We start from the raw sequence: 12243 nt of genomic DNA, 5'->3' as shown, positions 1-12243 counted from the left end.
GAAACCAGAAGCTGGATTTATGAGGAGGTGCAGACCTCAAACCTGATTTCCTGTCAATCTCACGAAACCATATGAAGTCTTCAAAAGTGTATAAACTTAAAAATGATACCTTATTTATTTAAATAATAATAAGAATTGTCTACTTTTGGTGTGTAGGCTCGTGGTAATTTTGTAATATGAGTGACAGGTTTTAGTATAGTGAGGTTTGGTTCTGAGATAATGTAACATATATTTCATATTATGTAGATTATATTTATTATAACATAAATACTTTTTTTACCATGTGCAAATATACATTATAAATAACCTCAAAGTTCATTCCCTGAAGTTTTTCGTGACTGACGCTGTGAGGAAACGTAGCTTTTAGACACAAAAACAGACCTGATGCGTGTTGTTGTTTTTATCTCTACCACCATCTTGTGGCTATTGGAGGAAATTACAACTAAAAACCACACAAATATTCCTGATAAAATAAACTTTATTTATAACCCACTATCAAAGATGACAGCCAAACATTTCATCACAACCAGCAGCCACTCCTTCTTTAAATTTTTTTTTTTTTTTTTACTCTCAGCATCTGAAGTTAATTATCCAAAGAATAATCACATAAACATCACGACCGGACAGGGTTAATATATCTGTTCAAAAGCAGAGATAAAAACTATCCTAAAGACACTTTTCTGTATCAGTCACTCACCCTTTGTTACGCTGAAATTGTGAAGAAAACTTTGTTGCTAAAATCTTACAAACATCCTTAAATCTTAAAAACTTTCTTACATCCGGAAAATATCCAAAAATAATAGGAATGTTCTAAAATCCTTCCTAAACGTCCTAAAATCCCAGAAACATGCTAAAATCCAAGAAATGTACTAATGTCTGATAATATCTTAAAATCGTAGAAATTTCCTCAAAATGCCTCGAAATCTCAGAAAATCACTTAAATCCTAGAAACATTTTTACATCTGCAAAATTTCCCAAAATCCCAAAACGTTAATAATTGTGAAGAAAACACTGTTGCTCTCACGTCTCCACGGTGAGGGATCCACGTTTAAGAAGAGCAAAATAAAACCGAAACAACCTCAGAAGCTCTTTTAGAAACTTAAAAAGAAATCAGCCCAGAGATCCGAAGCTCACGAGAGAAACTCAAACATTTCCAGAAATCCGTAAATTCTTTGAAAAATCTCAAAAACACTTTCTGAAACTCTGAATTTCTTCTAGAAACTCACCGTGGCGGCATCGTGGAAGGTCACCAGCAGCAGGATACGAGGAGCGTGAAATGTAAACGTGGAAATTCACCGCAAAGCAGCAAACCGTGATGACTCGCCATGTCGGCTTACACCTGCATAATAAAACATTTAAAAATCGCAAAGAAGAAGCACTTGAGTCCTAAGTTAGGATGTCGATTATCGTAGCTTTACGCTTCGAAAGATTTGGGACAGCCGTAGTACAGACGCGCGTTTTTGTTGTTTTTGGAGGCCTGAGAGTAAACACACAGTGAGTCACTGAAAAACGAATTTTTAGTTTTTTTAAGACGAACTCTCTGTCAAATATAAATATTTTTTTTAGAAAGATTTCAGATCCTGAAAGAGCAAACGAGAGTTTGATTGAAGTCTTGCGATGGTCGCCTGCGGGTGAAATGGTCGTGGCTCAGAGGTCAGAGGTCAGAGGTCAGGTGAGGGAGGGTTTGGGTTGATATTTCACTCTGTTGAAGTCATCGACCGTAGTTTCTACCGGAGGCGTCTTCCAGTATTCCTCCAGACCCAACGTCAGACACAGAGCAATGGCCGCCATCTGCAACACCGGACGTAAAATACTTTATTTCAAAACTTTCTCAGAAGCACATCGACTCTGGAGATTTATGTTCATCAGAAAAAACGAAATGGATGATTTAAAAAAAAAAAAGAATCCATGTTAATTTAGCTTCTCATAAAATCCGAAAATCTGAAAAACGTTTTCACATAAACCCGTAAACATTTCTGAGGAAGTATAATACACAGGCCTACGCACTTATACTGCTTTCAGAGTAGTAAAGAAAACCTATAATACTTGAAACACATTCTGGAAATTTAAACTCTGAAACTGATCCAGAAACTTAGAAACATTTCCAGAATCATGTTAACAAATCTAAAAGCATGTATGCAAGACACAGCACAGAAATATAGAAATAAGTTAGTAAAAAAGAGAAAATTACCTATAAATAAGCACAAAAACAAAGAAAGGTGAAAAAACAATAACTGACCCAAAACAAATCTGAAAATTGAAAAACGTGTTTTTTTTCTGTAACATAATTTAAACACAATTTTGAATAATTTAATTAATTATTTAATTAATAATGAATTAATAATTTAAATGTTTTATTTTTTATGATGTTTAAATTTTTTAAATATTTTAATTTTTCTTTTTTTTCTGTAATTTCCTCCCTTAAAAATAAATAAATAATAATATTTTTCAGCTTTTTCCCTTGCCACATTTTTTTTCTAACTCCCTGCGATCTGTGGGACATCTTGCCAAGTTGCTCATTGCCTTTTCCCTCCATGATTTTGACAAAAGTCAAACCAATTTATTCAGGTTTCGAAGGGTTAAACAGCGTCTAAAAAGTGTGAGTGCAGCACAAGAAAACCGATGTTGATCCAGCTCTCAAAGGGTTAAACTTTCCCACAAGCGTATCATGCTTATAGAAATGCCTGTCTAGAAAATTTAAAATTTCATAACACAAAATAAAAACGTATCTTCAAACTAGAAACAATTTAGGAAATTATTAAAAAAAAAAAAAAATTCTAAAAAAAATGTAAGAAGCTTGTAATGATTCCAGGAACTCCAAAACTGTACTTAAAGCTAATTTAAATGTAAACTTTTATATCATTGTGTAAAATCATAAACAAACTACAAACTTTACACATCCGTAAATTCATAATCTGACTGAGAAATGTATCACATTTATAAAAACTGCTGAAATGTCTCCGAAATTTCTCGTAAACTCTTCAAACTTATAAATATTTGTTATACGCAGAACAGCAACATTTTGCTGTTAGATAAAGAGAACGAAACTCTTTAAAACGTCGTAATGTTGACGTCCACACAATGTGAAATTCTATCATTAGACATTTAAAATATCGTCGTCCCGATTTTCATTCCAGCAAAATTTAACGTTCGTTGAGTGAAAGAGGCCAACGACTTCCTGTTACCAAATCGACGTCCGCTACCAGCTGGGAAGAAACAAGAAAAAAATCATAAAATTGGTGAAATTGAACAAAAAGACAGCGTGTGATGTTTTACCGCAATGGTGGCGAAGGCAGAAATGATTCCTATCCTGAGTTTGATGGGGAAGCTCAGGTAGCTCTTCAGGATGGGGCCGCACGGCTGCAGGTCAAAGGTCACAATTAATAAAATATGCCTCTTTCTGTTGAGGCACATCAGGAAAACTCTGTTATCCTCCACAGTGAGGTCAGAGGTCAGAGGTCAGAGGTCAGTCATAGAGTGATGAGGAGGAAAGTTCACATCGTCAGTGTCCGGACATTTTCAGAGCAAACAGATTTTATTTTTGTGAAATAACATAAATATGAAGTGATTTTGAATTAGAGATAAAAAGCATGAAGACTGCTGTTGATGAAAGGAAGAAATAGATAATAATAATAATAATATTTATTATTATTATTATTATTGTTATTATTATTATTATTGTTGTTGTTGTTGTTATTGTTATTATTGTTATTATTATTATTGTTATTATTATTATTGTTGTTGTTGTTGTTATTGTTATTATTATTATTATCATTATAATGATGATGATGATAATAATAACTAATGCCAGAGTCGATAATGCCGACAAAGGGCAGAAAAAAGTGATGGCAGAATAAAGTAGGGGATTCGGACATATTAGATAAATTCAACAGAGAACACTGATAATAATAACAATAAAAAGATAAATTAGAGGCTAAAATTTAAAGACAAAAAAAAAATTAAAAAATGAATAAAAGTAAAAGAGGAGTTAAAAGGCACATTAAAAAACAACTTCAAAGAAGAATTAAAAGACGACTTCGCATAAAGGCAAGTCTATAAAAATGGGTTTTACGAAGAGTTTTAAAAGAAGTCGCTGATTCTGCCAGAGAAACACAGGAAGTGAAAAGGAAGGAAGTCGAGATGAGGTGGCGAGGGGAAGAAAGACCGAAGACCGTAAAAAAACACAAAGCAAATTAAAGACGGGAAAAAGAAAACGAGGCCGCGGCGTTCAGTTACCTCGGAGTGAACCCATCGTTTATCCGTGACTTTTTGGGTGGGAGGGTAAAGGTCAGCGGTCACCATCACGCAGGGCCCCTCTGAGCTGGAGTTACCAGGCCGAGCGCTTCAGAGGGAGAGAAGAAGAAGTCAAAACCTGATCAACATTTCCAGAACAAAACTGAAAACAAAGAGTCAGAGTTTCCCAGCTGTCAGACACTTCTAGAAAAAAGTAAAATTCCTCGAGAGTCTAGCAAACCTCTCTAAACCTAAATTCTCTTCGTTTAACCGGAGATGTTGAATTTTGAGAATCTAAAAATCCTTCCAGAGGCTCAAAATCACTATAGGGAGAAACTCAAAAACCCTCCTGAAGTCCAATCATTCAAAAACTTTCAAGGCTTTCTTAAAACCTTTCAAGAAATGTACAAATTCTGCAAGAAGCTCGCAAAAGTTTCCCCTAATTTTGCAGATTTATCTAGACGCACAAAAGCTCTTTGACTCACTTCAATAGAAATCAGAGAATTCCCAAAAATTCCTCCAGTAGTTTGAAAGTTTTATAGGGAAACTGCAACTATTCCAGAAATCCAGAAACTCTTTTAGGAGCTTAAAATTGAACTTAACATTTAGCTTTCAAATCTTGTAGACGCTCATCGAGATGTAGAAATGCATTAAACTAGAACTATTCCAGAAATCCAAAAATGTCAGAAAATCCTAAAATTAAAAAGTAAAAATAAAAGTCAAAACTAAAAATCCTATTAATGAATGTCTAACTTTAAAAGTCTTCTGAAAGCTTTTACATGTATCAGGAAAATAATGAAACAAAATTGAGGGAAATTTTAAGAAAAAAAAAAAATCACAAACTTATTAGAGAAATCCAAAAATTCTTCTTGATGCTCAAAAGGTTTAAGAGAAACTAAAACTCTTGTAAAAAAAATCACAAACTACCGTGATAAATCTCAAAACCAGAAATCCAGAAAAATATTTTAGATTCTTGCTTACTTTTCTCAGAACTAAAAAAAAAACCTAAAAAAAAAAAGTTTTCAAAAATCAAACAGTTTTAAAGACCCCAAAACCTCTTAATTAAGGAAAAGAAACAAATGCAGATTTTTTTCTCGTAGCTCAAACACAATAAAAATCTGAAACTCTCTTTTTCTAAAACACCAATTTTGACTCCAGAAATGTCTAGAAGATCACAAAAAGTCCAGAAAGTCTTTGAGAAACTCGTCAAAAAACAGAGACTTCCCTTAAATCTACAAAACGCTTCTTCAATCTTTATCTTCAAAAAAGTCAAAAAGATTTAAAAAATACTGATAGAAACCTGAAAATACTGAAACAAGTTTTTTTCCGTTTTGCTGTCTCACCTGGGCTGCAGGTCAGGGTCCGGAGATCTGCACAAACAGGTGACGGGAATTTGATTTCCCCAGTCCTCAAAACTCCTCAAACCACAACAAAAGTCCTGAAAAACAGATTATTATTATTATTATTATTATTATTATTATTATTATTATTATTATTATAATACAATTATTAGAACAAGTCAAATAAAATTCAGTGTAATTCTGGCCAGTCAAATTTAAATTAAAGAAAGATTCATTATTATTTTGGAATTTATAAAACTAAGATCTGGAATCAGGAGTCATTTCTTCTTAAAACTAAAGTTTTTATTTCACTGCAGAGAAATATTCTCCCATGGTTAAACTGTAATAAATTATTCAGTAAATATGTGCAACTTTCCTGATATTTATTTGGTTTTTGGCTGGTTGTTTATGTGTGACGGGAGAGACTGAATGGACAAAAAGTCTTTAACTTTATCGTTTTTATGAGATGAAAAATGAATTATTGTCAGACAAAAAAGTCATAACACCGGCAAAAACTTCAGAGGTGAAATCTTACTCGAGGTTACTATTTTACTAGTCTCTCTGTTTTATGCCACTTTATACTTCCACACTATTACATTTATTTGATGACTTTAGTTACTTTGCAAAACTAGAATATCGATACAAAATGCACAATAACTAATATGATGCATTATTGTGGATCCTTTCTTTAGAACAGTAATCTGAGCCTGTAAGTGGCAAAAACAGACTTTAAGTGGTTGCACACTAATGTGATCATGCAAAAAATGTGAAAATAGGGTTCAGGTTAAAGAATACTGAAGTTAAAATGCCCTTTAAACCGTTTATTAGCTTCACTTTGTTTCCCGTAATCCTTTCCGTCTCTTACGGAGGTCTGAAGTTTGTTAAGTTCGTTCTGGATGTAACTGTCCGCTCTGTGGAGGGGAGTCACGTTCTGAAACACCTCGTCCACGGCACCGTCCATCTGCAAAACAGACACAACGCAACACAACGCCACGGTGATGTGCAAACAGAAGAGACAGATGAAGAACACCGAGAGTTTGATCTTTAAGGCGTTTTAATTAAAAGTTTAAAAATTGTAAAGAAAACAAATTTTAATCTTCAAAATCAACCTCGAATCTGATTTCAGTGTCAATATGAATAACATTTCTGCGATTAAGTTTGTTTTATGGTTGATTACTTATGTATAAATGTCAGTGAAACTCAAATGAACATGACAGGTCTTTAAAAAAAAAAAAAATAATTTAAATAATAAAAAAAAAAAAGAGGGAAATGCCCTGGGTAAAAAGTTAGAGTGTAAAATAATTTTATATACATATATATATATATATATATATATATATATATATATAGTAATGATAATTAGAAATAGTTCTCTGGAAAATTTTAGCTTTTAAAAAATTTATTTTCTAAAACTACTAATTTCTTGCAAATTGCGGGACGTTTCTTGCCAAGTTTCTTATTGCCTTTTTCCCATGTTTTTTTTTAAAATAAATCAAACAAAGGTCAGGGTTCAAAGGTTTAAATACTTGTGAAAGGTGTCTGAGTGCAGCACAGAAAAGTGATGTTGATCCAGGTTTTTATAGGGTTAAAGGCCGGGGTCATGAGGTTTTCCACTCAAATAAAAATATAGTCACAAAAACAACGTGCACCATTTAAATCTGTAATGTCGTGATGAACAGTTACGCCTGCAGGGGCAGCAGTGTCGGTTAAAGTGGATCATCACAGTCATGAAGGGACAGAGACACACAGGCAGAGTCACCTGAGCTTGAACCTGAACCAGCGGCGAGGCGACCACCATCAGAGCCACAAACTCCACGAATATCAGAGCAGAAAACTGCAGGAGATAACGACACGTTAGCCTCGCCCCCTCTGTGTGTGTGTGTGTGTGTGTGTGTGTGTGTGTGTGTGTGTGTGTGTGTGTGTGTGTGTGTGTGTGTGTGTGTGTGTGTGTGTGCGTGCGTGCGTGTGCGTGTGCGTGTGTGTGTGTGTCTCACCACTAGCAGCAGAGGTTTAGTGTCCAAAGATGCAGCGCAGATGCCCAGAACAGATAAAATCACTGTGATGGGACCGAACACCTGCAGGACCAGTAAGCCGTCGCTGGTGGACAACTGGTCAAACAACTAGGAGAGATTAAAATAATCAGATTTACGATGCAGATTTTGTGTCAAAACAATTAGCACAAAATACAAAATAATTCAGAGCAATATAATAAAAAAATGCACGCTGGGAATCGTAGTTGACTTATCACTTTCAGTTTAATGTCCACAGGATTAAACATTTTATTTAAAAAAAATAAATAATAATTTTTAAAATTTTAAATCTCAGTTGTTTATTGTTCGATGTCTCAGATACTCATTCGTACTCGCTTGTTTTTGTCTTTTATGATTATTTAATGAGAGTTGTTCGGGGGAGCTTGACCTGAATATTTTCATTGCTTAATTTGACTGCTGCTCTGTAATTGTTATCAAATTGTTGTAAAATAATTAATAAAAGTATAACTATATAGGCAATAATTCTTAATCTAGAATAATAATAATAATAATAATTAGTAGTAGTAGTAGTAGCAGCAGTAGTTGTAGTACTAGTATTATTAGTATTAATATTATTGTTGTTGTTGTTGTTGTTGTATTCATCATCATCATCATCATCATCATCATCACTCAACTAATCTTTATTATAATGATGCACATTATGATTGATCCAATTTGTATAAGATATTATTTTAAATATTATAGGTTTGAATTCTTAAAATGTATCTAATATTTATTCATTTCAATTATATCTTTATCATAAACATACAGTTAATTATTTATCAAATATTTTTTGAAATTATTGTATTCATGTAAAAATTGCAATTATGTCTTAATATTAATCCTACAAATGATCATTTTTGTAATTTCTAATATTTAATTTGAAATATATGCATTTTAATTAGCATTATTCATTTTTGGTATTTTATTCATGACTTAAAATAACAAAAATCTTCTCAGTTTTATTATTAAATATCCACACCAAGCCAAAAAAGAATAATACATGATTAAATAAATAAATAAATAATTTCTACTCATGATGATTTATTAAAAAATACTGCAATGATTTTAGAAAGTTGAAATGGACATATATTAATTCTATTTTTTTCTTATTCATTTATTTAATTGGGATTTTTTTTGTCTCCCTAATTAAATTTTATGGAGAGGTATTTAAACGCTCATTTTATATTTATTTATTTAATTCCAAATTTATGTAGTTTATTACTTATTTGTTTAATCCCTCCTCTATTAAGATAATTATGTAACATCTGGTTTTTGTAAGGAGAAAGCAGCTCCAGCAACAGACCAACAGGCGGCACACGGCAGTAAAACTTTCATTTTATTTGTTGGACTTAAGCACACACACAATTACCTGGGCGACCGGTGTGTTGCCGTCGATGGGGGAAAACCCGACACCGATCATCACCACACCAGACACCTGCGGAGACATAATGAAGTTGGATTAAACTGCTGTGACTGAGTGTTTGTTGGCTTTCACTGGAGGAGGAAGTCTTTAACTGCAGCAACATTCCTGAGAAACTATTGTGTTTCCCCGGAGAGACGCTCATCAGACTCCCATCAGCTGCGAGCTCTGACGTCCTCCGTCTCACAGTCACAGGAAAAAAAAAACAACCATAATTTCTCTCCATTTAAAGTTTCCAGACTCCAGCAGCAGCTTTAGGGAATATTCTCCCTCTGAATAATTTTCTGGGAACAAGAGTTTTTGGCAGTATATCAGTTTTTGCAGCTACTGTACTGCAGCTTAATTTTTAAAGGTTATTTATCATCATATTCACAACAATTACAGAGCAGCAGTCGTATTAGGCAAAAAATAATCTTCATGTCAGGCTCCCTCCAGCAACTCTCATTAAATATTTATAAAAGACAAAAACATGCAAGTAAAAATGAGTATCTGAGACATGTAAACACACAGGGTCCAAATACAAGATTTAAAATAGCATGATGTATAAACTGTAATGTAAAAAGCAATGTTTATGCATCCTGAGCAGTACTAATATATGCATACGTATTATATAAATATACAGCGAGAAATGTAAACAGGTTATAAAAGAGGAAGTAGAAGTACATAAAGGTAATGTGACAAAGGTAAAATGTTAAATGCAATAACAAATGAAAATATTGAAATGTTTTGCTTTTTAATCCATGTTTTCATAAACATAGAAAACAATACAAATGTTTGCAAAACAAACAACAACAAAGAAAACACAGATTCAATCCATATTTAACATGTAAAGACAAAAACATGTAAAATAAAACAACAATAGCATGTCAAACAAACAAGCTGTTATTCCAGCCCATTTAAACACGTGGTTACTAATTACTGTAATCTGCTGATAGAAAGTAAACAAAAACATCACAGGAGTCAAAACAGGAAGCAGGAAAATAAGAGCCATTAAAAAGAAATAACCACAACAATATTTCAGCTTTTCTCTGTGACTCAGATTGTATATATTTGAATTAAAAAGTTTTTCTGCAGCTACTTTTAATGGTGCATGATGATTTTATGAGATAAAATGAGATATTTGGAGTTTTTATCATTTGATGGTCGTGTATTTTGAGTATTATATAATGTTAAAAGGAATGTGTTGATGAGTGAGAGGACATGGTGGAAAGAACAGGAAACCTAAATTAAGATTAACCGCAAAAAAATATCAACGTGTATTACGTAATGTTTAATTCTCGCAAACTCTTTAAAGAAACACTTACGTTCTTAAAAAAGTTCATATACATTATACATTAAAAATACATTTTTCAGTACATCTCTGGTGCAAAAGTGTCATATCTTTTTTTTATTGCTCATAGCCGACGCGTTGATAATAATGAGAATTAACTTATATTTATTTGCAATTCAAAGTGCTTTACAGGTGACTGACAAGCTTTTAGTAAGCACAAGTATAAACAGTAAAACAATTTGAGACTGTCACAGAAAATTGAAATTATACAAAAAATAGAAACAAAGATTAAAAATAATAAGAATAAAACAGATTAAATGCAATTAAAACCTTTTTAAACAACATTAAAAACTTAAAACAAAACAATGGCCACAAGACATTTTAAATATAAGCCCAACTAAAGAGGTTTTAAGATAGACTGAATTGATTTCAGTGCTGAAATCTAAAAAGAGCATCAGTGTCATTAATAACAGGCTGTAAAGAGATGAAAAAGTAGAGGCCCCAAGATCGACCCTTGAGGAACACCACAATGAACTGAATAGTGCTGAAAGAAATCCAAGACTTGTTTCTTCAGTGTATTTAAAATAATTTAGTGATCAAAAGAAATGTTTAAATTTAGTCATACCAATACTTAAAGTTTACTGGCATCTATATTTATCCTAATATTAGCAACTACTTTTAGTTGTACTATGATGTGCTTGAAAACATTATTGTTGTTGCGCTAAAGAAAATTAGATTATTGAATTAAGACAGTTCTCTCTTACATTTAACTTTATAAACTGAAGTTGAGAGGATGTTTGTAGTTACTTTTTATATCTGAGATAAGCGCAACAATAATAATATTAATATAGATCAATCTATATTTTTTTAATGTAGTGATGTAATTAATATGTTTAAGTAATGATTATTAAAAACAGTACTAAGATGAATATATTTTACCCGTACCTCAAACGTTCTCAAGACACGGAGCAGGTTGAATATGAATCTTTTAGTATGTGATTGATTGATTATTATAAGTATTAGAAATTTTAAAAAATATTTTTACTTTTTAAAAACAGCATGGAAGAGAAAAAAAGAAGAAAAAATAAAGAAATTTTATGATAAGCAGAAAAAGATCATTTGATCGCAGTTTCCACATAAAATGGACCTCGTGGTGAAATTAATTTCTCTTGTCAAAACGTCAAAAGTACATATAATGTAAATGTACTGACATATACAATTAAGTTTTTTACATCGAATACACAAATCCTCACATATTTGTATTCTGCAGAAAAGTTTTACCACTATATTTTATTCTGCCTTTATATTTATTGCAGTGCAAAATAAAAGGCAGCACTGAGTAATGCTAAATAAACAGAAAAAACAAAATTTTCAACACCTTATTTTCTTTTCTTTTCCTCTTCTAATAAATTTATAACCACTGCTGCTCATCGTCATCACAACATGCCGTTAGCAGTTAGCAGTTAGCTCTTAGCAGTTAGCTCACCAGTAGCAGAACGGTGACACAGATGGCGAGTCCTCGTAAGTAACTCCTGCAGCGAGCCATGACCGCCGTCTGAGAGCGCTGAGCTAAAATAGAAACAGAGCAGAGACCAGAGCCCACTCTGTGTGAGTGTGTGTGTGTGTGTGTGTGTGTGTGTGTGAGTGTGTGTGTGATGGATGTTGTTTAAAGCTCAGGAGTGTTTGGCTGCAGAACGAAGAACATGACCAAGTTTGGAAGATCAGCTGGAGGAGAGGAGAGGAGAGAGGAGGAGAGGAGGAGAGGAGTAAACATGAGAGGAGAGGAGAGGAGAGGAGAGGAGAGAGGAGGAGAGGAGAGGAGAGGGGAGGAGAGGAGAGGAGAGGCGAGGAAAGGAGAGAGGAGGAGAGGAGAGGAGAGGAGAGGGGAGGAGAGGAGAGGAGAGGAGAGAGGAGGAGAGAGGAGGAGAGGAATAAACATGAGAGGAG

General features: G+C 33.2%; 1 protein-coding gene across 1 annotated transcript; it reads right to left on the bottom strand.

The window, feature by feature from the left end:
- Window positions 1-460: 460 nt before the first annotated feature.
- On the bottom strand, window positions 461-11982 carry LOC121961492 (uncharacterized). Its single transcript, XM_042511498.2, has 9 exons — window positions 11783-11982; window positions 8976-9041; window positions 7568-7693; window positions 7333-7407; window positions 6439-6534; window positions 5577-5671; window positions 4237-4342; window positions 3277-3360; window positions 461-1791 (listed from the first exon to the last, which is right to left on the bottom strand). Exons 1-9 carry the CDS (start codon window positions 11840-11842, stop codon window positions 1669-1671), a joined length of 831 nt encoding a protein of 276 aa, XP_042367432.2. The 5' UTR covers window positions 11843-11982; the 3' UTR covers window positions 461-1668.
- Between the last annotated feature and the right edge of the window lie 261 nt (window positions 11983-12243).

The sequence above is a fragment of the Plectropomus leopardus genome, chromosome 22 (genome assembly GCF_026936395.1).
Source record: "Plectropomus leopardus strain MGB_pleo_1.0 chromosome 22, ASM2693639v1, whole genome shotgun sequence".
In the NCBI taxonomy this organism is placed as follows: domain Eukaryota; kingdom Metazoa; phylum Chordata; class Actinopteri; order Perciformes; family Serranidae; genus Plectropomus; species Plectropomus leopardus.
This window is presented reverse-complemented; position numbering and strand designations above follow the sequence as displayed.